Below are 27034 nucleotides of genomic sequence, written 5' to 3'. Positions count from 1 at the left end.
CATCCCTAATCATCACTTGTTTCTGCGTCTGGACGCAATTGTCCTGGTAAGAAGCTCACATCACAGAAACGGTGCTATCAATCGTTCTTGTTGGTTTAAGTGGCAGCTTTCGCTCCACAACAGTGCAGATAATTGGGAGCATGTCTTTAACCCGTCACACTCGAACATTAACGCTATCTGAGCGTACGCGAAAGCATAGGCAGAGTACTGTTAGTCGCCTTTTATTAGTTTACATCCACCTCGACTTAAGAAATCTTCATCATACATCGCGTTTCAAATATTCATCGCTCTCTCCTTGACAGAGGAGGTGATCTTGCAAGTTCATTACGAATACGAACTTACTAACAATACATGGTGGCCATTATGAGTAGTCCGCAAGGCTGCACCCACACTTTTAACCAAAATATTGATTCGGTTTGATTCGGTAGTCCGACTATCCTACGTGCTTCGACCGCAATGAACCTTTTAAATCGAATTCTGTTCTTCTAGCCTAATAGGTGTACGAGCAAGATCCCTCTATCAATACTAATTCGCTTCACCTTCATTCCAGCTGTATGTACCAACAGAACAAAACAGTCTTGCATTGAGGGCCCATCGAACACATACAATGTAGCAGTCATCAGCGCCCGACGCTTATACACAGTGCTAAGGAGCGTAGCCGATTGTCTACGCATTGTTGGAAGTGCGCGTATATATTTCCTTGGCTCTGGCCTCGCCGTCTGGAGGAAACCGTTAACGCAGGGCCAATCGGTCAGCGTCACTGAAAAACTTAGCAAACATATCGTAAAGAGTGGGGAGAGGATGACATACAGCTGCATGCAACTCAAAGGGATCACGGAAGGCGTGGGTGCTGCTGGAGAGACTGTAGGAGTCTGAGACGTAGCGGCACATTCTTCAAGTAAAGTGGGTACAGATGTAGGTAGTCCTGCATGCAGTAGTGGAACAAGCGTAGACGTAGCTTGAGTTGTATTGGAACTGCTGCCACGTCCACCTTCTCCAGTGCGTGATGGAATAGAAGATGTGCGTAGTTGTGCAGCTTGAAGGGCGCCAGGAGATCGGTCCGCTGTTGCTGATGGCTCATTGACAATTGCGCCTGTGAGGTCCTGGACATTCTGGGTCTTCGCACCGGCTGTTATGGGGGATCTACTGGTTGAGGTAACATTCATGGGGCTGCCGGTCATGTTTGTCCACTGGGAAGCCAGCTGCGGTGCTTGGCCAGACGGACTAGTTCCAAATGAAGTCGTTGTCGAAGAGCCATCTGATGAATCGGCGAGCTCGTGAGCGCGGTATCTGACGTTAGGTGGGGTCTGCTGATGAGGATGTTGTAAATTCCATGCGTGCTCCGTGACAATGCGACTATCTGCTTCCTGGGGACTTGGTGTGGTCGCCTTCGCGTCCTGCGAATCGGGTATCTCAGGCGAGTTCAGAATCTCCCGCCCAAACCGAGGATTTTTAGACCGAGGATGGTAGGATTGTGACGTTTTGGAGGTCAAGTCCCGAGGGCTTTGATCTTCCATCTCGTGCGCTTGCGCAGTGAGCAGAGGATCAGCAATTGTGTGGAGCGGTCGGGGAGTCAGCACCTCGCCGGTCTTCTTATCCACAAATTCTCCAGGCTTCAGCGCCCATGTTTGCTTTCCATTAATGATTTCACCTTTGCAGAAAGCCTCATGGAAGTAGAGAGGGTTTTTCAGACCAGACTTCAATACCTTATCCTGTGATGAAGCGTTGAAGAACGGGAACCGATCTTTGATGCCTTGCACGAGCTGAGGGAACGTCAATGGAGTCTCGGAAGTTGCGAGGACCTCATACACAATAGCGTTCCATGACAACTTTGGCCTCTCAAGCTGCTCTAAAATCATCGCAGTGGATGTAGATGTTGACCTACTAGGATGATCAGGCATCAAGGTCGATCTGTTCGAAGTCGACGAAGCGGACGTTGAAGTTGATATCTGCTCTGTTTCTCGTGCGAATACTATGTCACCTGCCTCGATCTGCTCCGGTGTGGTAATCTCACGGGTGTTTTCTTTAGGCCCGGGCAGTCTAGTATAGTCTACGGCGTTGCGTGCTCGGCCTGACTTCCGAACATTGTTTCCTGAAGGGGGTCCGACGGTATGACCAGAGTCTCCTGCACCCTCTTCCGACGTCATCTTGGCGTATGCGCGACGAGTAGTTCGCCCTTCGAAGTCCGCGGTTTTCTCGGCTAAACTCAAATACTCCGGTACCTTTTCCTCGTCGGTGACATACTCCCAATTCCCAGCGTAAATACCCACGCCTTTTCGCCTGGACGGCTGCTCTAATTTACGAGGATTTAGTTAGTAACAGAAGTTCATCCGTAACAAATAGAATCTCAGACATCCTGAAAACGTAAAGAGGATCTGTGGGTACAATGATCACGCCTGGAGACTTACCTTTAGCTTCTGAGTCAGATCTTGGCCTCGGGGTCATCGGTGATTCTCTAGCTATATTCGAAGTTGGAGCAACTTCGTTTGACTTCGCGCCAAATGACGCCTTCGTGGTGATCGCAGCTGATCGTTGAGCTGAAATCGTACGAGCCTGGTGCTGATCTGAACGCGGAAGAGAAGTACGGTCGTTCTGTCTTCTCCTCTTAGCTGTCTGCTTAGACACTGCAGCTGGACGTTTTGCCGGTATGGTTGGGGCAGGACGCCTAGGCGCCTGAGGTGTGCTGACACCCTGTCGGAAGGCCTCGTAGAACTTGGAATAGTTTTGCCCAAATGGTGCAACATACACCTCGTGAGTGGGGTAGATCTGCAGCAATACGTCAGCTCCTCTTCAAAGTACCAATCCTAGCTTCAGCTACCTTCTTTTTTTGAACTCTGTTTTTATCAGCAAGTCTGATCAAACGCCATTTTTCTACCATTCTATCACAGTCGTCATCTTTTCCATCAGTCTCTAGTTCATCAGTAGAAGAACTCGCTGATGTCGAGTTGTATGAATCGGTCGAGTCGTTTGATTCATGCGCAGGAGGTAATTCCACGCGCTGGCCGATGACAGAGGGCGGTTTATCGCCAGACTCTGGTTTACCTGAGCGCGACAGTGGCGGAGTGGATGAGTTGTCGGCTCCGAGGCCGTTGGCGATGACGTCCATGCTCATTTGCAAGGCAGCTTTACAGTTCGTCTCAGAGGGAGAAAGTGCCTCGATGGAAACGTCGCGAGGGGAAGTTGGCAGGATGTCAGTGGAGATGATGTCTATAGCTCGACAAGACGCGCGTTTGTGTGATAAACAAAGCGGAGCCAGGCGCGTAAGTCTGTGGATAGCACGCTTAGGATTTGAAAAGATGGAAGATGAATGATCTGCTCTTATACAGCGACGACATTCACTATGCTTCAAATCTGAATGAAAGATATGTGAACGATGGAAGAAAGTGGAATGATTTCAGCGAAAATTTTGCCTTTATTGACAACTAAGCAAATAGAGTAGCCTCACGGGAATTGCCGATCTCCCGGGTCAGTCTAACGCATAAGCGCTAGCTCTCCTCCAATCATAAAGTAGAAGTACGTCCAAATCTGATGTCACGGAAAGTCTTGGCGCTAAGCCTTGCATCCTCTCCGCCAAGTGGGAACAGACTCAGCAAAGCATTTGAAGTCTACAAGTTATACCCAACGTTATGAAGTCTATTGCGACTAAGCCTAAACAGTGACTTATGGCTAGATTTCATGGTTGAAGAAGACTATAAGACAAAGTATGCTGTGCGTATACTCCAATCCTATACTCGAGATTGCTTAGACATCAAATCCTTACATCCATACGATTCTGGTGGCGACTCTTGGCAACCAAGTTAGCTCCGAGGGGTGCTTCTCTTTATCGCCGGTGACTCACACTCAAGCGAGGCAATTGTCCGACAAACAACGAACCCGGATGGAGAGTTTGACCGCGAGATCGGTTACAAAGGCATTCAAAGGTAAGAGATGAGAACAGTGCTCATCGACTTGAAAATTGAATCACGGCCCCCATCTACACGTCATTTTCTATGGGCTCTCGGTGGGAGAGTCACGCCTCTATTCTGGTCCAGACGATTTGGACAATGGAACTTTCACACTAAACATTTGCTATTCGACTCTTAGCTTCTCCTTTCGCAAAGTTGACTCAGACATTTACCGTGTGCCCATGTCCCGGGATCGCCATTGCAGATACGAACCTAATGGGAGGAGCAGCGGGCATCACGGTCTAGGGAACGCGAATCTCTCGATCCAGCGATTGCTCAGTTGTTGGAGCTTCTGCTCTGCCTTACCCGATAATCTAGAATAGACCTTCAGCTGTTAGTTTGGGAGGGCTCATAGTTGCTGGGCTCAACGGTGAGGCTCCGACATTTAGTCCACAGTCTAGACTCGGGACAAACAACATAAGTTCTTTGGGAAGCAATGAGCCCTTACCCGCAAGCACGGCGAAGGTTGGCGTGCAATATTAGTGTGTTTGTCTGGTTTTGACAGTGCTATTGGCATGGAGAATTGTGGAGTAACGGGTCCAGGACGAGGCTGGCCGTACTTGACGGTAGAGTGTTCAATGTGGACGGGGTCCAAGAAGTCTAAGCAGTGAAAGCCTTGATCTATTACAGCACAATGTTTCAAACGAATCTGAAGCACTCCGGAGGGGAGTTTAGTTTTCAGTGCGGATCAAAGCCGAAGTCACTATGCATACATCGAAGCATGCCACGACCGTTGATTAACATTCGTCTTTAATTCACTGGCTAAGCTACCTTGTCTGTTTGTTTACCTTGCTCATCCATCCCAACCAAGTACCTCTGGACTGGAATTTGTAGACTATACTGTGTCCGGCTAAGAACATAGCAATGTGCATTTACCCAACATATTTCTCAAGAAATGCTCACGGCACAGAGCCAAATAGAATACATAAATTCAAATCCATCGTTCTCATCCTGCAGACCGGGCTGAGCACACCTCCAGGGCGCCCATACATTAAGTTTTCCCATCAAGCCCACCATGGCATTAATCTAAAGCTGACTTCACAACCTGCAGATAGTCACCCTCAGCTCCGGTGTTGTTCTTCGCTTCAGAGCCATCCCACAGCATAACACCACCAAAGTTTTTAACGCCTGCCATCATCGCACTTTTGATAACACTTGTCATATTGGCAGGCTCTAAATACCCTTTGCCAGCACAGGCTTCACAGGCTGGCGCGCCAATGTACAACTTAGGTCCTCCCCCGGCCACGGTACCGTTACCGCTCAAGTCACCAGACCAGGCTTTGAAAGAGTCCACGAAGCCAGGCTGTCCGATATCGCAACCAGCGGCGGCGTTGTTGTAGAACTGGACGAAGACGAAATCCATCGTCTGCATTGAACCTAGTGGGATGGAAGCGTCGGGGCGAGGACACTGCGGTGCACCAGATATGTAGTACTGCTTACTCTTGTCACCCGCGTAGGTATTGCGGAGGGATGATACAAAAGTATCGTAGTATTTTGTGCTGTGGTCTTCGTTATCGACATCAAAGCCGTCAACCTTGACGGAACCGAAAGGCCTCAAATCGGAGTTGGTCATTCCGCCACCGAAGAGGTTCCAAAGGTCAGTCGCGAAGCTGGTGGCTTGCGCATCGCTAGTGAAATTTGTGACACCAGCGGCACCTCCTAGACTCAACAAGACTTTCTTGCCAAGACTTTGGCAGGTAGTGATGTTCTTGGCTAGATATGGACAGTCTAACAGGCCGGTAGCGTTGATCTTTTGGGCTCCAAGCGTGGGAGTGCCTCCGGTGGCTGGCCCAAAATTGATGACTGGTTGTCCTGCAGGGCCAAAGAAGGTAGTGAGGAAAGCAAGGACAACTATGTCAACGTTTTGGTCTTGACACATTTGCTCCAGGGTAAATTGGTCGGTAGCGGGTGATTGGCCGTAGTAGACTGCAAGGTTGCTTGAGGACTGAGCGCTGAACGAGCCATTAGTACTACTATTCGCCACAACAGCGTATGGAGCTGCGGCTGTTGAGCTGGCTGCAGGTGTAGCTGCGGCCGCAGGTGTGAGTGCGGCTGCTGGAGCATTGGTACTGTTGGCGTATTTGCTGAGGAAGATATTTATCCACATATCGTAGGCTAGAACATCTTGGTTCAGCTGGGCTGTCTGGGGATCTGTCGAGTTGGCTGACGAAAGGTAAGCTGTCATCCAACCATGAAAGGTATTGTATTCGGACTGTAGCATTTGCAGTTCTGCGAGCGGGACTTCGACAAAACCAGCAGGGGCTTGCCTGCGGCTGTTGTGTATTTGGGGTTCTCGGCGATTAGCTTCTGCATGGCCGGCCGATGCAAGAAGGCTGATAGCGCCCAACGCAAGTATAGGGGTTGAAGAGTAGAACATAGTAAAAGGTGTGTTGGGGGAAGTAGGCGTATTCGGTGATCGGCGAAAGAGAAGGATGAAATGATGGATGAGTATAGAGTGGTAAGGAGAGGGAAGGTTGAGAGTAAGGTATGTTTGAGACAAATGAATCCTGAGACAATGAATAACAGAATGGTTAAGAACAAGGTGGCTCTTGATTTACGTTGTTCCCGATCATGAAAGATTTTCTCTCTAAGTGAGTTGACTGGTCAACGTCGCAGCTTGCTTTGTGCGCCCTTGTTTGTGCGCCCTTGTTTCATCGTGAAAGAGATGGCTTTGACCATTTGCTTTCTCGCGAGACATTTCGTAAGTTCGACAACAATAAACGGAGTCTTGACTTTCTTTTGACTGAGCGAATTAGAGCTCACCATACTGTCATACCTCACTGGTTCAAGAAAAAAAGATTTGGAACGGGTTCCAAGTTTCACACGGATAATGTTTCAGATTATGTGTGTTTCATACATTGACCCCAGGAATAACTTTTGCACACTATCAGTGATAGGTATCCCACATCCAAGTTTCTTTTTCTACTAACTATCTTTTTTAGGGTGGAGCGGAAAGGTCGATATCTGAATACCCACAATTGCTGTCGCAGGTTTAGCACCTTCTAGTGATAAGTGACATTCCTATCCCCAAGACAGACTCCATACCACGGGAACTCTGCTCCATCCATTAAATGATACTCACGCCCTCAGTAATGTCTCCATGCTCAGTTTTGATTTTGTTGGTGTCTATGACCCACATAAGTAACAGTAAGAAACCCAAGTCCTTGGAAACCTTGGTAAAGGGAAAGATACCATCATGCCACCAATTCGATCTGTATCGGCTCTTTCGACTAAGGACATCTCAAGCGTTACTATAACGGAGCTCGGCTAGTATGTTACGACTCCGGTAGACCAGAATTGTAAGGTGAGCGCAGTTTGGGTCTCCATAGTCAGACTATGAAATCGAGACTCTGTTGAGGCTTTCTGCTGTCCGCCAGCGTTTATGCCACACACAGTCTTCCTCTCATGTCTACGTGGTTGCGGTTTCATGTAATGCTTCTATCGAGATCCGAAAGTTTCATGCATAGCATAACATAAAATCCAAATAATGCACAATCTCAACCTTTTGGCTCATGTCTACGCATCAGATCTGAACTGACCAGCGATCAAGGGTGTCAGGAGGCGCTTGCGATATTAACTGCATCGCTACCGCAATCTACGGTAGCTATGGTGATGGGGTCTAACCTCGTGATATGGTTGACGCTCGTCAAGTGAGCCGTGAGGAGCTCCGCACGAACATGCTCACAACACTGCGCGGGGACTTAGGGAAAAGGTTGCTAAGCATGAGGAGATCCAACCTCAGATATTCGTGCATGAAAAGATAGGTGTTGGCTTAAGGCAGCTGTGGGCGATTGCTGCGAACGCAGCGGACGACAGCTCTTCGTGCCGCCATATGATTAGTCGGACTCTCATATTCTCGGCTGCTGGCTGATGATCACGATGGATATCAGGGGCGGTTATGGCACATTGCTAGACTAATCCAGATATATGTACGAGACGCACGAATCGGAAGACTTTGCAAGTAATGCAGGCCGCTGCTGACTGCGCCATGCCAAGATTTTCCGTCTCATGGCATGCTTCTAATCAAGTTGCTAGTCGACCACACCTCGTTGGCTCGTTATTCCATCTCCCTTTCGATGTACGATTATTCCGCAAAGACAAAGACAAGGCCTTCTGTCGAATAGTTTCTTGATTGAACATGGGAGGAAAAGCTGAGAAAGATGGCCCCTTTATGATAGATATCGGCACCGAAAACCCAGGACGCCAAGACTTCTGCGCCACACTTGCTACGCCAACATTTAAAATACCCCAGGTGAAAAGTTACATGTAAGGCACGGTTACCTCGACAATAAAGTAGTATCCTGGACAATGCGTTTAGAGCCGCTTCGGAATTGTACCCGGCTCAAGCCCCACTTGGGGTTCAATGCTTCTATGAGGCCCAAAAGACCTTTCTAAGTTCAATTTGTACGCTTGCAAACAAACATTCCAGGGTGCTCGGCTCCAGGGTCGTCTTCCGAACGAAAGACTAGCGCTGCTACTAGCGCTGCTCAGGATTTTGCGTAGTAGAGTACTTTAGTCGCGCAGTTTCGCAAGAATTAACGACCGAGAGGCCTTTTCGACTTGCCCCAGACAAGACCCGGCTCACGGAGATGACGTAATACTTTGAATCTCGAGGCTTGGCGCGTAAAGCGCACGCACACCTACTGCGGTGCTTTCCGACTCGTCGTGTTGTTCCTGTATTGTATCGTACATCCAGCCTACATAGGTCTTTCGAATCCGTTTATACGCTCCATACAACAATGCGATGTACCGCGAAAGACATAATGTGGGCTGTGCTTTGACATGATGAGCGTTTGGCAATAAAAATATCTGTCGTCTGACTTGCATGAACAATGCGGGCTTCGGCTGTGACTAACATGGCTTACTGTTGCTTTGGCGAACCAAGAGCAGAGCTCCATCAAGCCGCTGCACTCGGTACTACACTTCTCCTTGTCCTCGAACAGCTATCGAACATTGACAGAATAAGATCCACTGCTCAGATTCTCCGTCATTGACCCCAACAGCTGAAATTTCGTGCTTACGAGAAAAACATGCAGAAGATCCCTTGCCCGCTTGGATCCGGCCTTTCCCACCTCTTAGCCATGTTCCTCGGGCACAGGCCGCTTACGTTGTGATGAAGCGGCGCATCCGTATAGTAATCTGTGATGACCGGATTGTACGCCGAGAGACGGGCACCAAAATCTTACATGCTTTGGCCCTCGTGATAGTTTTCTTGACAGCAGAGCTGCAGTATGAGCTATTTTGGCTTTCCCGACCAGCCAACTGTAACACTGCAGTACTTGCTCAGCCCAGCGCCTTCTGGTTTACATATAAGAAGGCCCCCCCGATGCTTCGCTAAGGATTCCAACTATATACCATTCTCCATCTGCGACTGGTCTTCCTCTATAAACTTTGTGGCTTTCTCAAAATTCCAACTCGTGACTTCCACAGTTGACAGCCGTCCTTCAGCCTTCGACATGACGTCTTCCACTCCTGCTCCTCTAGATCTCAACAATGTCCAAGGTGACATCTTGTGAGTCTAAACCTGAAGCCAGAAATGAGTACCGTTCCGGCCAAACTCACTTTCACAGGGCGGGTCTTCCCAAGAAGACTCAGACTTATTTTTTCTTTCTCATCGACGAATCTCGCGTCCAAGCGTTCCGTAGACAACTGGCCACTTTGATCCCTCTTATCACCACGACCGCGCAGGTTTTCAGCCATCATGAGAAAATATCTCAGAACAAGAAAGACGCAGTGGGACGTGGAGTTTCTCCGTCGCTTTTGAAGATCAGCGGAGTCAACATAGTGTTCAGTCAAAAGGGACTGGTGAAGGTGGGCCAAACTGCTTGGCATGCCATATGTTTGAAGCCTTGCTAATTTGGACTCCTATCTTCGCAGATGGGGATCAACGACAACATTGGGGATGACGTCTTTCGCAAAGGGATGCTCGCTGATGCACCAACTCTCGGTGACCCAGGAACGGCAACTTCAGACAGTCCGGACTGGGTCCCTGCTTTCAAGCAGGGTGTTGATGGCATGATCCTGGTCTCAGGCGAAAGCCACCAAACAGTCGCCGAAACATTAGCTGAGATCGAAAGGATTTTCTTCGTTGGAGCACATTGCGCCACCATTCATGAAGCGCTCCGCATTGTCGGAGATGTCCGGCCGGGAAAAGAAAAGGGTCATGAGCAGTTCGTATCTCTACTAGAGTCGCAAGACCTTTCAAACGCTGATATCTTATCATAGCTTTGGCTTTCTGGACGGCATCTCGCAGCCTGCAGTCCGTGGTGTCAATGCCACAAACAATCCTGGGCAGGAGTTTGTACGCCAAGGAATAACACTCCTCGGCCGCGAAGGCGATGATAAATTCAATGCCGCTTTTGTGGACCAGGGACCCAATACTCGACCATCCTGGGCACTGGATGGGAGCTTTCTTGCTTTTCGCTATCTCTTTCAACTTGTCCCTGAATTCCAAACATTTCTGAAGCGGAATCCTATCGCTGGTTTAGCTCCTGATCTTGGCAGTGAACTCCTCGGGGCCCGCTTCGTCGGTCGTTGGATGAGCGGTATGTTGGCCTGTGCCTTTTTTGCGAGCCTTGTCGCTTATGCTAATGGTGGCGATGGCGCACAGGAGCACCTGTCGATATTGCACCAACGCATGATGACCCGGCCCTCGGGAAAGACGCCTCTCGCAACAACAACTTCCGCTACGCTTTTCCAGACGACTCAAAGACGCAAGATAGATGCCCCTTCGCAGCGCACACACGGAAGACAAACCCTCGAGCCGACATTGAGGATCTCAACGCAACTACCGCGAACGCTAACGAGAAACACCGTATCTTTCGTCGCGGTGTCCAGTTCGGACCAGAAGTTACTGCAGCTGAAGCTGCATCCGGAAAGACTGTCCACGGGCGTGGCCTCCTCTTCGCAGCATACCAGAGCAACATTCACTTCGGGTTCCAATTTCTGCAAAACAGTAACTTACCATCCGTACAAGTCTTTGTTGACAATCGGCTAACGGTTGTTAGATTGGTCGAACACGGCCAACTTTCCTCCCAAGACGGGACCGACGGGGGCTGCAGTGATTTCAGGACTCGACCCTCTCATCGGTCAGAATGCTGCAGGAGCTCGTTCGATGATAGGCGCCAACCCACAGAGCCAAAGTACCTCACTCACTCTGCCCACATGGGTAGTGCCGAAAGGAGGCGAGTATTTCTTCTCGCCCTCCATCCCTGCTCTCAAGGCCACCTTCGCTTTGGCCTAAGGGATACTAGCGGCCGCAAGGAGGTCTGTGATTTAAGGAGAAGAGGAGTACATGTGGGATGGGTGCAAGTGTAACTATATCTCGAAGCCTAGGAAAAATAACTTTTGCGGTTATTCTCGCAGAGCATGTTACCTAGCACGATAGTCGCCAATTTAAAATGAACACTTTGCCTTTGCGAACTTTCTTACAATCCATTCAATCAAGTTTGACATCTAAGCGCTCAACTACTCCACCACAGAAGCTACATGAGAGCACCGCAGCTCCCGAATACTTTGCAATGCTTCCTAAGAATGCTCCCTCGGAGCCTAAGCTCGTCTCAGCTTTGCGGCATGTTAGTGAAGAGCCGCTGCGATGATAGCTATCAAAACTGGCAGACCCTGCTCTCCCTCATTTTTCTCATGTTAAGATTTCAGCTAGAGCTGATGGTGTATGAGCTAGTCAAGAATGTAGCACTACCGGTGACTGCCTCTGTCCCCGCCTGTACACTCTGCAGCAGCATTCCAGACAATCCACTCTCGAATTTCTCCAGGTAGGTAGACCCGTTAGCGACGAAAAAGCTATAGACCGTTGCTCCCGTCCCAGTGTTCAGACCGCTGAACAGATTGACCGTGATGGCATCGCTAATTATGGTGCCAATCGGAGTTGCGGAACCGCCGTCGTCTGGGGAGCCGATTGGACCTACGGCATTTCAGGAGCTAGCGCAGCTTCTGTGGCGGCATCTCGAGAGCCGCTATGTGCCGAGACCGCCGTAAGCTCCTAGCCAAATCATGACTTCGATGGGATAGATAGGGCCAGGAGCGACACATTCAGAGCCGCCGAAGAAGGCGTCATAGGCTACGTCGGCTACGATGGCGGGTTGCGATTCGTCGTAGCTATTCGGTCCCATCGTCAGTGTGTGTTTTTGCCTTGCGAAAGTGATCAAGGGGGAGATTTGAGGACAAGCTTAGGGCAAGCTTAGCGCCAGCTAGCTTACCTCCATGTCTAACTCGTGGGGCTGGTCTTGTACTCTTTCAGCGCCTGACACGCGATAGATGGGTCGTAGGCATTTGCGTAGCTTTTGATATAGTTCTCTCCCGAACTGTTTGGTGCGGTGTTCTCCCACGACCAACTAGTGCTCCACGCGACTGGGTTGCCGCCGGATGCAGAACCGAGGCATTGAGATCCGGTTCCGCTAGCCATGCCCCAGAGATTGTTGTTGATACTGAGAAGAGGAGTTCATGTCAGCTTCAGCTTCTTGGCACGTTCTGTGGTGCTGTACAATCTTGACTTCCAAGAGAAATTTTCAGAAGTGTCTCAAGGTTCGATAAATCGTCCGGTCTTTGAATACATATGTGAAAGGCCCAGAGTATAGTAAGGAATCCTGGCCGGAACTTGCGCTGCAACTACCCGAGGCGGAAGAAGTGCTGCTGCTTGATGGAGAAGTTGCAGCAACGGAAGGACCGGCCACCACTGGAGTTAGTGAAGTATCGGCCAGGGTGTTATGAGTGGAAGTTGCGATCTTAATTGTCGAGGTAGTACGGGGGACTGGGCAGGCCCCCAAGGGCCCCATTGACCAGGGTTGGGATGATTATGGGAAACAGCTAGTGCTAAAAGAGACGCTACCAGCGTAAGGAGCAGTATGTTTGATGGGTGCATGTTGACTGAACTATCCTGAAGAATGTCTCTTTAAAAGGGAATTGTATAAACCGAAGGAGTGTGGTGCGCAATCAATTCGCGAAGGAGTGAGCGAACTGCTGGAAAAGAGCGACGAAACAAAAATCCTCGGCAAAAGAACATATTTCTGTCCATTTTAAAGGTCAGGAAGGATCTTTATGTGCTACGGCAGCAAGAGGAGATGAACGCGTGTCAAGTTTAGGGTAAATTACAAATTCATACCCCAAAACCTTGGATCCTTACAAATCATATAATTACATTTCATACCCCTCCACCAAATCTTGGGGTATGAAAATGTAATTCCATTCTTTGGGGTATGAATTTGTAATTTATTAAAATTTGGCCTTTGAGTGTCCGGCGTTTAACGTCCCTAAAGAAGCCCCGGAAGCATTAAACAGCCCCTAGAAAATTGAACCCTAAAGTTATCGCGGATGGGGTGAGTTGGGGATTAAACCCCGGAGCGAGGTTTTGACGAGTTACACGGCGAACCCTAGAGGTCTTCAGTTCGGGTTCCCGAGGCCGGTCCGGGCTAATTTCGCAACCCCCGAAGACCTAACCTCAGCGCACTATGGTAAATTACATTTTCATACCCCAAGGAATGGCAAAACCGATTCATACCCCATTGGGGTATGAAAATGTAATTAGGGTGAATTTGTAAGGATCCAAGGTTTTGGGGTATGAATTTGTAATTTACCTGTCAAGTTTAATACATAAAAAATGATTAGCATTGTTTACACTTTGCAACAAGATCGATCAGAGAATGTGAAACAATGAGATGGACGGAACCACCGAAACAATATATGAATGCGGAGAAGGAACGGTGAAGTCTTGTTTATGCGCTTTGCGGGGTCACTAGGGCGCTGAAACACATCGTAGGATAGATCAGCTCCCGTATTGCGGTCATACCATATCGTCAGATATTCGAATATTTCGCGTCTAGAGGGAGTATGATTCTGCCAACATCAACGGCGTTAAAATGTTGAGGAGTGGAATTGGCGGAGTGATTGGAGGAATCATAGCGTCGAAGATTATCTTGCTTACTCAGCGGATCTCACCCAATCAGATTTCTCAGTGCCAGAGCTCGTTTTTTGACTCTGTCGCACCAGGGAGACCTCCACGATTCGTTCCAGGGGATCCCCAGCGGTCGAAACGGGCCATCTGCTAGAGCTTCAACGTCGAGGCAAAATTGCCGATCGTACCCAAAAGGTCGTTTGCGAGCTTTTCGTTCCCTCCTGGAAAAGATGAAGATGGACAGGAAGCTGCCATCGAACGACATAGGGAGGTGAGTGGGCTGTCGAGTTGGTATCAAGCAGCAGAGCAGCCAATGGATGTCCGTCTCTGGGTACGAAAGAGAGCGAGAGAGAGGTTAAAGAGCTAAGCCTAGCATCGTGAAAGGATGCGCGCGGCCAAGGCGCTCCACCAATTTAAGGATGCAATAGTGAAGGTCTCAACTAGAGTAAGCTGGTAGAAAATTGACATGGCTGGAGGATAGCAGAGCATTCGTTACGAAATGGAGCACGAGAGCAAGGACTGGGAGGCAAGGAACATTCTTGTGGATTCGAAGCTTTTGCATCCAACCAGCCCTGCAACACATCGCGGCGTGATGTATCCTTATCCGCCATTTTCGATCTAAGGCTTCCCATCACTCAACCAATATGTTCCCGAGATGATTATCCCTTCTAGTTGTTCTTTCCTGGTTTTGATGGTGTATCCACACTCCCATTGTGTTTCGCAATGAGATTGCAGTCGTGTTAATCGGGCTTACACTGAATGGTCGCCAGAATCGCTGAGTCTCTTTTGGCTCTATTTACGGCAGAAATTCGAACCCGTTCCGGCGCCTGCTCGGCCAGCATTCTGGCAATGCGTACGCGAAGTAAAACAGTCGAATGGGCTGGTTTTTTACAAGGGAAACGCAGTATCGAAATACCGCCTCGACCCATTCGTGGCCCCACTATTCGCTTCGCTCATACATATCACGCAGGCAGAAAACACCTGCCCGTGTAACCCATCGCTAACAACAATTGACCTTTACAAGGCATATATGGTTGACCGTACATATTTGGCCTAGCAATAAGCACAGCTACTACTGCCCATTGCGGAAACAAACATTCACTACATCTCGGCGCCTATTCCCTCGGTCATCGCAAGTAACAATCCTTCTTCGCTTCACAAGGGGTTTGTGGCTTTCTTTGTGTTCGATTACTTTGGGAATTGCGGTTTAACGCGAAAGTTGGCTGTACTTCCTGTTTACGATGAGCCCATCGCCGATCCCTCGCATTGTCTGCACGATGTAGATACGGCAGCTTATGGGAGTCTTTAGACTCTAGATAGCGCGTGAGCGATAGAGACTGGCATATACGTTACGCGCACAAGCGAAGCCGCCAGTCAACCATGGGAAACGGGCTTCCTCAATGTTAGCTGCCAAAGATGGGCCAAGCGCCGAATAAGTTGATGGCGTCTCAAAGCTACTCCTGCTTGGTGGCGCTACCGCCGTGTGAGTACTAGATTCTCATTAATTTTCGGCGACCGTATCAAGGTATCAGTCTTCGAGTCTCAGTATCCTGATATTCTTCGTCAAAGAACGTGCTGGGCCTTGGGTTCGCTGGTGCCGAGGCACTGCTAAGCTCAGAATACGTTTTTCTGCTCCTGGTCACAACGATAGTAATTTATTGGTACTTGCCGATGTCTCTCTACCTTCATTGTGAGGCCGTTGTCCAATTTGTCTACGATCGCAGACTCGTGGTGATACTAGACGATAAGCATTGCTTTGTGTCTAAGGTAGGCAAGAAAGCATCGAAGCAGCGCTCTGAAGTCAGACAAATGTTCCCTCGCAGATGGTAATGCTTTGTACTTAGTCGTCTGAGCTTCACAGTCTGATAATTCCCAGGGAGGAGCCTTTGGATAGGCGCCAACCCTGCGCCGTAGTCATAGCGCCCTCCAATATCCATTTATTCCCTAAACCTTGGCCGTGATGGTAGCCGCAGGAGCACTAGCTGGTGGTAAATTCTTCACCGACCCCCTCGCAATAACAACCTCGGGCTGCATCCAGACATCAATCACGACATCGAAATTGTATTCCACCATACTGCTCACGTTTTGCTGATTCGAGTAATCGAAGCCCAGCAGGGACAGCGTCTCCACAATCCGACTATTTGTCAACACGAAATCCGCCGTCTGGTTACCCGTGGCTGACAGCTCGAACTCGACGTTGAAGTTCGGCAATCGAGACGAGACGCTGTGGTGGAAAGAATTGGAGAGGGCTAGAGGTTCGCGGCCGAAGGTGATGTAGGCGGTGAAGAGGGCTTGGATGAGGACTTGACCAACGGCTTGTGGGAGGATTGAGGCAGTCAGGGGATGGATGTGGATGCCGATTGATTTGGCCCCGTCTGCCGGAACAACGGTTGGGATGAGATCGGGTTGTGCGATTGCGTTGGCACTTGGACAATGTCAGTTCCCATCAATGCAGTGTATGGTAGTAGGAATTGGCTGAATTAGATACCGTGGTTCACGCTGTTTCTGAGCATTTGATAGCGAGGAGCGCTCTGTCAGGCCCCTACGAGGTAAGTGGGCACCAAGTACGCACTGCGAGCATAGTAGAGCGCACAACAGGAACCACGAGGGAGCTTTAGATAGAAACATCTTGAAACGATTCAAGATTTCGAGATACACAAATGGTTCACATATGTTCCTCTCGTGGGATCACAGCTTTCATGCAAGCGTGGAGGTTTGCTCGCAATATAAAAACCCAGTGGAAGTGTACTTCGGAGCCAGCTCCTGGTAAAAGGTTGACGTTTGGGCCTAGGGGAATTTTGCGCTTGCCGATGCGCAATGATGTTTTTTTTAACACGCGACATGCGTTGGGGGACCTAGCGGCTGTGTGGCGCGGTTGTCTATGTTTCGAATGCTATAAACAAAATCAGCCTGCTTTTAGCCGGCCACAGTGGTTGGTCATTGGACGATGCTGACCGTTCGCTTGGCGAAAAGAAACACAGCCAGTGCTGACCTCATGCGCAATCGCACCACAACACCAGGAGGCAAATTGGCGTACCAAAGCTCTGCTACCTTCCAGCGCTGATCTGATCAGCAACAAGATGATAGAGATGATTGAAGAATATCAAGAATAGAGATGAGATCCCAGTCTGTGAGTGGCTGTAATTCATCGACCTTGATATTACCCGCTCGGCTATCGCTTTTGCAGGGAGAGGTAGATCCGGTCCATGCTGGTATTGGCTACCAAACGGTGAACCCGGTTCGCCATCTGCATTGTTCCCTGGATAGTGACTTGCTCCCGCAAAACCTCACTGGCGTTCAGGCAGCCCACATGATGGTTGGTGCTCTATCAGTTCCTATCACCTCCCAGAAAGAGTTTCTTTGTCTTTAGGCCAATGACAAGTGGGGTATCCCTAGCTTAAAAGGCGGCAGATTGCCAGACAACACTCTTGGGGCTCTTTACTTGGCTTACTTGTAGGCGACGGCGTATCCGCGGTCATTCTAATTCCAAGTGCGACTCCCTCGCAGCACACTTATCTTCTATCTCAACCAATGACAGAGGCAGCGTTTGTATAATAGCATACATCAAGGCTGTCCCTATGTACTAGTTCAAAATCAAAACCCAACTCGCTTTAACCGTCTATGCGTCCTTTGTTGCCTCGCGGTTAAATTCCCGTGCACCATTTCTGCAGAGTCCTAGGGTAGCTCTATATACGACCGATTGCTCGATTCTCGACCTGTCACGCTTTCTGCAAGGGAATGTTAGCCAGCCTGCGGTGACAACCCTTCGTCATACCATCATGTTGTTCTTCATGGTTCTGTCGAATCTCATGTGTCTTCTGCTACCAGCTCTCACCTCCGCCCACGTCACCACTTCAGAGGATCCGGTCAACCTCGCAGCTCACCATGTGAAACGCTTGTCGACTCCTTTGAAGAACTTGCTTCACAAGAAAGACGCTATTCTTTTTGCCAGCACCCCGACTGCTTCTAACATACTTGCCCTGAACAGCACAAATGGGGAGGTCGCGGAGACAATACCATTCGAGGAAGAAATCGATATCCCTGGGCTAGGAGACCTCGTCTACTTCCTCGTATGTTGAGCGTTTCCAAACACCAGAAAGTGGCTTTGGGGTTACGACTAATCGTGATGGTACAGGTCAAAGGCGAAATCGACGACGATTACTCGGTCACAGTGGAGTTCTGGGTCCACTACCTTGTCGACAAAAGAATCGGTGTCTTCCACGGCGATCTGATCAAGGGCATCGATATGAAGATCCCAAACAGTATACAAATAATCAACGGAGAAGCCCGGCTATACGTGGTGCAGAGTGGAGTCTACGATGTCCTGATCTTCGAAGCCTACGGCAGCATCCACATACCTGGTGGACCGAATAAGGTCTTCCCCGTTTTCAAGAAGGAGATTAAGCGGTGGGAGGTCGGAAACTTGAAAAGCATTCAGGACGTGCCAAACAATTCGGGAGTACAGACGCCGTCGATTGATGCAGGGGCAGATACATCATTTTCGGTCGAGTAGGGTCAATTAGCATTAGGTGGCATATCGTACCGGCGAAGCTAGGAACGTATAAAGTGCGCGCTGCACGTACTGAAACCACGTGTTCTAGCCACAAACGAAGCATTCCGCAAGGAGGAGCTTATGCAAGTGCCGCCTATGCCTTGCTCGTCAAGATTCTTGCCTATGTGTGAATTTGAGAGACAAATTTCGGCGGATGATGCCTCGATGGGACTTTTGACCTGGAGGTCTTGAGGCATTCTTAGTTTGTAATCAACGGTCACCCAGAAAGTCTAGATTCGACTCACTAAACCTCTCAAGCGCGCTATCCGGGCATGCCGACCCTCTGCCAGTGAACGAACTACTTGTACGCTGGAACTGTCTTGTGTGCACAAGGTCGCCACGATGGCCAGTTGATTCTCGGAGAGTACCTACAACTAGCCTACCATTAGAGTCTATGAGTCTTAGAGAATGGCGTAAGAGTGTCTTTACCTATGGTCCCTCGACGTCATTGGGCGGTGAAATTGCAGCAGCGACTATCTGGAAGTGATCATGAGCAACATCACAGTTATTTTTACAGCATAAGCCCGACACGATATGATTTGGTCTGCACTACCCACTGCTTCTGAGGACCGGTTCAAGCTCTTTCTGTTCTCTCGCGTTACACTCTATATATACAGTTCTGTCTTTTTTCATCCTTATCAGTCTTCTTCCCAGCTCCTGGCCTTGCTTTTTCTCACCGACATATGTCCACCTCGTTCTTTTTCGCTCCTTGTCTCAGTTTGCAAGCCCATTGTTGCCCAGGCCGCCCCCGGCACCCAATGCTTGATCTCTGGCAACCACTTCTCCAGCGGCCGGGACAACGAAGCTGGGGAAGATACAGAAAATTTTAGAAGGAAGACGTGTGTCTCTGGGTAGAACAGAAGGCGCGAGCAGTTGTAGCTTTCTTCGCCGCTTGTATCGGGTAGGTGCCGGTTACGGATGTCTTTACGTACCCCAAGAAATGTCCCATGGATTGTCACCTGGGGTGGAAGATGTCTTGGTCGAACATCAAAATTTATTCTTCATCGTACCGCAAATTGTTTTGGACACTCGTTGAAGGAGTGGGCGCGATTGTACGAAGGGGGCTTTTTTAGATGTGCGGTCGCTTCGGATGCAGCCTTTGACTTCTACGTCCTGCCAATCCATGTGATAGTAAAGTCGGAGTCGGTGCACTGTGGGCGTATCGTTGAACTTGGAGAAAGTTGCGATACTGGTGTCGAGATATTGCTGCCATCGAATAAAGACACCGTGAATAATTCTTTGGGCGGCATAAAAGGCAGTAGAGGAAATCATCCACAATCCCGGTCTGAAGACAATGCATACTTTATGGTGCCAATGCGGGAACCGCCGACGGCTGCGCGTCAAGCAGGGAGTCTTACAGCAACCGTGACGGGACACAATGGAAAACGGAGGCTAAGAAGGAAATCGGTACTCGATAGGTTACGGGAAGATGATGGCCATGGGCGACTCGAAAAGGTCGAGCTGCAAGCCTCCGTGCTCGTTATTGGGCTTGTTGGTGGCTGATTTTCCAAGCAGACCGACTCGTACTGCGTACCGGCTCAGCTCACTCACAACTCATGCTGATAGAATGTTGGTGATCTTTTTGTCTTGTAAGACTAGATTCACAATTTAATGTTGAGACGAGATTGACATTTGATATGTCACTGTCCTGCAAGAATGGATTGTAGAGTAGAGTAATAATTAAGAGTGCAGAGTATAGAGTAGGAGCAGGGGTCAAGAGAACAATGACGCTGTGGCGGATCTGCTGAGCTCAGATCTAGACCTTTTCTGTCATAGCGCGCCAAGCCCCGTATAGCTGTATCGTTCCCCCGCCTCTACCCGGTAAGGTAAAGTAAGCTGACCGCGTTCAAATTTTCCCACTAACGTCTGTTCCTTCCTTACTGTACCTTGTTAATCCTTCACTCCATCCGTACATATTTTTATATCATCTCGTCCGCTTCCTTCATTGAGCTTCATGCAAGGTCCTGAGAGGACGATTTGACAATCACCACATACATCCTCTATCCTGCGAGGCGCAACATCCTCCCCCACTTATCTATCCTTCAGTCGTCATAGATGACGACTGATCTCCCCTTACTATTGTAAGCCCAGTTCAAATTAGCCTTTTCAAGACACACACTTGCCATAGACATATCACGCGCCTATCAAGATGAATGAAGCAGACGTGGACATGCTCCGCGAGGAGCGGGACGCTTCCCCACGCCGCTTCTCCAATTGGGATCCCCACGACAGCTTCTTCCAGCGCTATCACCGCCTCAGCCCCGAAGAAAAGGATAAACTTCATCGGTCCATGCCAGGCGATGACAATGATCGGCCCCCAAGCTCTTCCGCTGCCTCATCCTCGTCCGCCCCCTCAGTCCGCTTGGAAGCAATCCGGACCGCCAATATGAGCAGAACGGCTACCAACCGCATCAACCACCAAGAATCCCATCCACATGCTCTTGATCGCATCGAGACCCATCGAACCCAGCACTCGGGAACTGTGGGTGCCATCAAGTCCCGGAAGTCAAGCCAGAAGGAAATCCCAGCCATGGGAGCTGGTAAGCCGTATCCTCCCATGTTGCCAGAGATGGAAGAGTACGTCGTGGAGTTTGATGGCTTCGATGATCCGAGGCACGCTCAGAATTGGCCATTGAGAAAGAAACTCCTTATCGGTGTCATCCTTGCTTACGATGCACTCGCGGCCACAATGGGGAGCAGCATCTTCTCATCCGGCATTTCAGGAGTCGTAAGCACCTTTCACGTCGGGGAGGAGGTCGGTACCTTGGGAACATCGCTTTTCGTGCTAGGTTACGCGTTTGGCCCTATCATGTGGGCACCGATGTAGGCATCCTCTCATTATCAGCACGAGACTAAGATCTGGTAGGGCTGACTGATCTGCCTTTAGGTCGGAACTCTATGGCCGACGTCTGCCTCTTGTCATAGCGGCTTTCGGCTTCTCCGTGTTCGCTATTGGCGTCGCCGTAGCAAAAGATGTTCAGACAGTCATGATCTGTCGATTCTTCGACGGCTTATTCGGCTCGTGCCCTCTAGCTGTGGTTGCCGCAGCATTCGCGGACATGTTCGACAACAAGACCCGTGGCTTGGCCGTCGCGGTCTTCTCAGCAACCGTCTTCATGGGTCCATTGCTCGCCCCATTCATTGGGGGGTTCATAACCATCTCCTACCTAGGCTGGAGGTGGACCGAGTACATCTCCGCCATCATGGGCTTCTCCGCTTTCGCTCTCATCACCATTTTCCTGCCAGAGACCTACCCACCAATCATTTTGGTAAACAAGGCCCAAGATTTGCGTCGGGCCACCAAGAACTGGGGCATCCACGCCAAGCAAGAGGAAATTGAAGTCGACTTCAAAGAATTGATCACCAAGAACGTCTCACGTCCAATGCGGATCCTTTTTCAAGAGCCTATCGTACTGCTCATCACCCTCTACATGTCCTTCATCTACGGCCTGCTCTACCTTTTCCTAACAGCCTACGCCCTTGTTTTCCAGGGCCAGTACGGTTTTAACGAAGGTGTAGGTGGCCTCTGTTACTTTGGTATGGTTGCCGGAGAAATCATTGCCTTCATCGTCGTAGTGATTATGAATCCCTCGTATGCGCGCAAACTCGAAGCGAACAACAACATCCCCGTACCAGAATGGCGTCTACCTATTTCCATAGTTGGGGGTGTTCTTTTCGCGGGTGGACTCTTCTGGTTCGGATGGACTGGATTCGAAGGCGACAAAATCCCATGGATCGTACCCACACTTTCAGGTCTCTTCACTGGTTTCGGCATCTTCACCATCTTCCTCTCCTTGCTCAACTACATCGTCGACGCCTATCTCATGTTCGCCGCCTCCGCCCTGGCAGCAAACACCTTCCTTCGATCTGGCTTCGGTGCTGTCTTCCCGCTGTTCGCGACCTACATGTTTGACGGAATGGGTATACAGTGGGCTGCGACACTCCTGGGCTGTGTGGCACTGGCGCTAGTCCCACTGCCGATTGTGTTCCTTCTTTACGGTAAGAAGATCAGAGCCAAGAGCCACTTTGCACCAGCGCCGGATCTTCAGCAGGATAAAAGGAGAGACGAGGAGGCGCGTGGTGTTCCTGACAGCGATGGTAGCGTGCCAAGTGAGGAGGCTGAGAAGAAAGATGCCTAGACGGGGGCATTGCAGAGACAATTGGATACACAACATCCGGGGACGTGACGTACGGAGAGGTTCATTGTTCACTTTTCCACATGGGGGCAAACTGGCGCTCTTCTGACTTTTCAATTGTTTGGGGTTGGTACCTGCGACTCCAGGTTCCACAGTCTGCGCAGCTAGCACGGAGAGTAAAATGCAAGTATGCAGTTCTAATGCTCTGAGCTTCACAAACGCGAGTACATGCTTCGTTCATCTCCACTAATACCGCCTTCTATTTTCTTCTCGCATATACTCGACACTAGCCTCCATCAATCCCTCCCTAGCACCCATACTGAATCTGCAACCCCATCGCCCCATCCTGCGCATACGTCACCGTCCCATCGTCCGCAGGCGTATTCCCATTCGGATCCGCAATACTAAACCTCAAATTGATCGTCGGCGTGCAAGTCACGGAGTTGATATAAATGACCGACGACGCGGATCCACTCGCCGGGAAAGCGAACGTCCCAATCAAACTCCCAGTCTGCGCGGCGATATTATCCCACGTCGGCGCCTCACTCATGACGCCATTGACCGTCTCCGTAGGCAGATCGCCCGTGATTGCAAAAACATCAATCTTCGTATTCCCTATCGTCGTGGCGCCCACGGTCCCATCGAACGCGAACTGGACCGCGTACGCCCCCCTCCCCGCGGGCGGGCACGGCACGTCCTTGAACGAGGCGACGAGGTCCTGCTTCCCGTCGTCGTTGGCGTATTCGGCGACGAAGAAGCTGAAGGTGGTTTGCTGGCCCGGCGGGGCGGAGGGGTTGAAGAAGGGGCCACGGTCACCGGTGTTGTTGCGCAGGACGGCGGGGCCCTGGGAGATCTGGTAGAAGTTTGAGGGAGGGAGGACGGTGCCGCAGGTGCGGGGGGTGAGGGAGGAGGGGAGGGCGAGGGCGAGAGAGAGGAGGGGGAGGAGGCTGAGGGCTTGGTTGGCGGTGGTGAGGAGATGCATTGTGTGGTGATGGTGCTGAGTCTGGGTTGGTAATGCGCTTTGATTTAGATCCCTTCGGTAGATAGAGGCAATGTCTTTCTCTTTGCAAGATGTTGATTTTATTGGGAGACTGAGACAGCAATCGGTACGCTTCCCGTGGGGTAAACATCCGCTTTATAGAAATTTCTCACCGCCCAACACACAACAACAGATGCTTTGGCATCACGTGAAAGAACACGGAGTAAGCTGCATGATCTTGCATATACGGGGTCCCGAATGGGACGCTGATAGGCAGGTTCCCGAAGGAGTAAGCGAAGATCCTATCCCGGCACCAGGGGGCAACGGGGCGGGGCAACGTGGGGGGCCTATCATCATTCGCTACTTTACAACAAGAAATACCGGTCCTTTGGCAACGACTATTTACCTCAGCCTCGCGTGAATCGATTGCAGTGTTGTTGCTAAAATTGTGAGAGTACCACTCTTACCTATTAGCAAGCGTTCGTATTCCCGCCGGCAGTGTCAAGCGTGTGTAAGACTTAAGCCCGAAAGGCTAGAGCGGGCTTTGCCAACGGGACACCATCAAAAATCTACCGACCCCGCCCGCCACTTCGTGTTGCTAACCACTGGACTGATTACCATTTATAGGACAGTCTCCCAGAGACCTTGGAGTTACTTCATCCATCTGTACTGAATACTTTGAGCAAACTTATCACGCGTAATGACGAGAAGCTTGCTCCATTCCTGCATGCTTGAATGTTCTACCCCCCATCGATCATCAGTACTCTCCCTTCAGGACATCAAAAGCGCGGCTCGAGCCAGCTCGCCCCTTCCCAAAGCCATTCACAAAGTTCCGCGAAGCTGGCGTTGTCAGCAAACTGTAAGCTAATCTTGAACTCTTGACAGCGGACCTGATAAAGTTAGGAGGATGTGTCCCTGTCTCGAGAATGCGCACAGACTGAAGGGCAGAACACCAATTTTCTCGAGTCGATTCCAGATGATGCAGCTGGTTGTATTCAAGCAACATGCCATGGAAAACGCTGCGGTGAAAGCTTGAAAGCGCTGCGTCGAAGTGACTGAAGACTGCGAGAAAGTAAACCTCGTCATCTCGCGCGACGGCCAATTTCACCCCGCTCTCCCATACTCAGACTGCGAGCGTCGCGATCGATGCACCGTCGACCGAAGTCGGAGGGGGATCGTGGACTGAGACCCTCGTACCACCGATCCAAAAGCCTGACGACGGACGAGAAGAGTTCAACGAGCGGTCGGCAGATTTTGCTCGCGAGTCAGTAGAAGGTTTCCGCATATACATTCGTTGGAAAAAAAACAACACTTCTCCTTACAGCGCACAACTGTCACGGCTAAGACGTCTCCCTGAAATTAAGACTCTAGTGTCCTTGGTTTTGGCCATAAAGGTTTGTCCACGACTGGAGCGGGCTATCAAGCTCATCGACATGTAAGTCTTGATCGGCCGAGCAGCACCGAGTCTGTGCACATTTCTTGAAGTCACCTCTTGGTCCTGATGCCGGAGAGTATTGGGGCTTGATAATGTGACTATAATTATAATTCTCGCTTGATGCTATGTACAATTATTCGACTAACTAGTGCACACTTTGGCTGCTATTACTTAGTATATCGAACGGCCGTGATTCGTAATCGTGCTAACGATCCTGCATTGGCGGCCGTGCTTCGCGTCCCACGCCATCTGCGAGCCATCTCCTCATCCGTCACTACGACGACTGTGATCCCGTGTCCCTCGCTTGCAGCTCCATCTCGTTCTTCAGATCCCCCTTCCTACTCCCATGCGCATCCGACTTCACCCACACCCGTTCCATATACTGCGGCGTCTGATCCCGGCCCTGATGCGCCTGCACGCTGTACGAAAACGTCGGGTCATTCTGCTCCGCCTCCGGCGCCACAGATGAGCGGCCAAGCAGCGTGTCATCCGAAGGTGTCTTGCTGGGTCGCGGCCACACGCGCTCAAAGGCTTCCGGGTCCCCATAGCGGCCGTGTCCTATCGACTGGGGTCCGATGGCGACGTGTTTCCAGTGGTTGGGTCGGAGCCATTTGAAGAATGGGCCGAGCGTTGGCATGCAGGCGGCGATTAGGGCGAAGTAGTGCTCGATGCAGCTATGGGAATGGTTAGCAGTGCCTCTGCAAGGCAAGGTGAGGAAGACCACTCACAACAAGGTCACGACGCGGTATTGGGCGAAGGTGGCATCGGTCGTTCCTCGTGATTGGACGGCGAAAGCTACCCGGATTGCACAGGCTATCGAGGCACTGGCATACGAGTTAATGACGAAGCCCGGGGCATTGCTCCAAGCGTGGCTGGGACTCACATCAAACCAGCTAAGAAGACGAACAGCAAGTATGTCCTCTGTGCCCACGAGATGCGCAGCTTCACCACCATGGGGATGGGAAAGCCGAGGATGATGGCATCGGCAACGAGATCAAGGCCTCCGATCGCGAAGGTAAGCTTGCCGTAGGCGAAACAGTTCATTGTCACCGTGAGGTCCCATTGTCGGTTCCGGACGTTGCAGAGGCCGATGACGGTGGAGAAGGCGACCCAATAGTAGATGGTGCAGTAGACCATGAGGGCGTAGATAATGTATCGCAGCTTCGCTTGCAGCTGGAAAACTCGAAGGTAGAAGAGGAGGATGGATATCTTGACAAAGTAGTAGGATGCTGGGCAGGCGGCAAAGGTGGCCATGATCCACTGAATAGCGCCGTCAGCTTCTTAAGACTTGGTAGGACATCTAGATTGATGCACTGACCCAGAGGTACTGAGGAGTGTACGTTTTCATGGGCACATCCCATATATGCTTTCCTAGTCCAAAGTGCGTGGCTGAAAAGTGAATATCAGTATCGTTTTTCTGGATTAAGGGATTGTCACTGACTCTCGATCACGAAAGAGCCGAAAATCGCCGTCCCGACCTAATTCAACTCATCAACTTTGTGGTCCCAATTGCTCAAAGTCTCTACATACAAAGGCCATAATGATGGTATCTTCGGTACGTTAGCCGATTTATACATATCAATGAAACCGGTCACGAAAAGAGCACATACAATCATCCCAGCCGAGCCGCCAATCCGTCAAAAGCGTCCGGGAGACAATGCGCGCGCCCACAACCACTGTTGACACGACAAGGAGAATGACATTGCAAGCGATCAAGTTCGGCGCACGATTGATCGGGTCGATGAAGTTGGAATGGACACCTGGTGGTGGAGGGCCGGCAGGCACCGTTGGCAATATCTTTCCATCCATCTTGGAGATGAAGTACAGACGATGCTCGTGGACGGAGATTTGGAGTTCGTCAGGAAGGGGGGGAAGTCGGAAGAAATAATGCGGGGATAGGGCAACATTTTAGCTTGCGAGGCTGCAAGCCAGGGCGCGAGAGACATGAGGAGAAACCTGGGGTTAAGATTATGCTCATTGAAACCTTTTCCCCGAATGGAGCGGTAAAGCGCGATGTATGCAAGTCGGCCGTTGGTTAGTGGGACCGGAATGTTTCATATGCGACCGGAATCAGGAAAATG

The 27034-nt window shown here is 50.3% G+C and overlaps 8 protein-coding genes across 8 annotated transcripts; 3 read left to right on the top strand and 5 right to left on the bottom strand.

Moving 5' to 3' along the window:
• Positions 1 to 732: 732 nt before the first annotated feature.
• On the bottom strand, positions 733 to 3112 carry HO173_008730 (uncharacterized protein; the record flags this gene model as incomplete). The annotated part of the gene is made up of 4 exons (XM_037310626.1): positions 733 to 760; positions 811 to 2293; positions 2409 to 2766; positions 2819 to 3112. 4 exons carry the CDS (start codon positions 3110 to 3112, stop codon positions 733 to 735), a joined length of 2163 nt encoding a protein of 720 aa, XP_037162608.1.
• A 1853-nt stretch (positions 3113 to 4965) lies between these two features.
• Positions 4966 to 7954, bottom strand: HO173_008729 (uncharacterized protein; the record flags this gene model as incomplete). The annotated part of the gene is made up of 2 exons (XM_037310625.1): positions 4966 to 6217; positions 7887 to 7954. 2 exons carry the CDS (start codon positions 7952 to 7954, stop codon positions 4966 to 4968), a joined length of 1320 nt encoding a protein of 439 aa, XP_037162607.1.
• Positions 7955 to 9400: 1446 nt separating this feature from the next.
• On the top strand, positions 9401 to 11187 carry HO173_008728 (uncharacterized protein; the record flags this gene model as incomplete). Its single annotated transcript, XM_037310624.1, has 6 exons — positions 9401 to 9456; positions 9515 to 9755; positions 9822 to 10114; positions 10170 to 10489; positions 10555 to 10899; positions 10952 to 11187. The coding sequence occupies 6 exons, from the start codon at positions 9401 to 9403 to the stop codon at positions 11185 to 11187; spliced, it is 1491 nt and encodes a 496-aa protein (XP_037162606.1).
• A 4608-nt stretch (positions 11188 to 15795) lies between these two features.
• On the bottom strand, positions 15796 to 16479 carry HO173_008727 (uncharacterized protein; the record flags this gene model as incomplete). The annotated part of the gene is made up of 2 exons (XM_037310623.1): positions 15796 to 16276; positions 16340 to 16479. 2 exons carry the CDS (start codon positions 16477 to 16479, stop codon positions 15796 to 15798), a joined length of 621 nt encoding a protein of 206 aa, XP_037162605.1.
• A 1151-nt stretch (positions 16480 to 17630) lies between these two features.
• Positions 17631 to 18364, top strand: HO173_008726 (uncharacterized protein; the record flags this gene model as incomplete). Its single annotated transcript, XM_037310622.1, has 2 exons — positions 17631 to 17921; positions 17987 to 18364. The coding sequence occupies 2 exons, from the start codon at positions 17631 to 17633 to the stop codon at positions 18362 to 18364; spliced, it is 669 nt and encodes a 222-aa protein (XP_037162604.1).
• A 2188-nt stretch (positions 18365 to 20552) lies between these two features.
• On the top strand, positions 20553 to 22542 carry HO173_008725 (uncharacterized protein; the record flags this gene model as incomplete). Its single annotated transcript, XM_037310621.1, has 2 exons — positions 20553 to 21226; positions 21291 to 22542. 2 exons carry the CDS (start codon positions 20553 to 20555, stop codon positions 22540 to 22542), a joined length of 1926 nt encoding a protein of 641 aa, XP_037162603.1.
• Positions 22543 to 22846: 304 nt separating this feature from the next.
• HO173_008724 (uncharacterized protein) lies at positions 22847 to 23521 on the bottom strand (the record flags this gene model as incomplete). The annotated part of the gene is made up of 1 exon (XM_037310620.1): positions 22847 to 23521. One exon carries the CDS (start codon positions 23519 to 23521, stop codon positions 22847 to 22849), a length of 675 nt encoding a protein of 224 aa, XP_037162602.1.
• A 1706-nt stretch (positions 23522 to 25227) lies between these two features.
• HO173_008723 (uncharacterized protein) lies at positions 25228 to 26762 on the bottom strand (the record flags this gene model as incomplete). Its single annotated transcript, XM_037310619.1, has 7 exons — positions 25228 to 25627; positions 25682 to 25777; positions 25837 to 26213; positions 26272 to 26342; positions 26395 to 26431; positions 26484 to 26503; positions 26564 to 26762. 7 exons carry the CDS (start codon positions 26760 to 26762, stop codon positions 25228 to 25230), a joined length of 1200 nt encoding a protein of 399 aa, XP_037162601.1.
• Between the last annotated feature and the right edge of the window lie 272 nt (positions 26763 to 27034).

The sequence above is a fragment of the Letharia columbiana genome (genome assembly GCF_014066305.1).
Source record: "Letharia columbiana isolate WasteWater2 chromosome Unknown Sc0000033_s0, whole genome shotgun sequence".
NCBI classification, from domain to species: domain Eukaryota; kingdom Fungi; phylum Ascomycota; class Lecanoromycetes; order Lecanorales; family Parmeliaceae; genus Letharia; species Letharia columbiana.
Note: the sequence above shows the minus strand (reverse complement) of the source record. Positions and strands in the feature narration are given on the sequence as shown.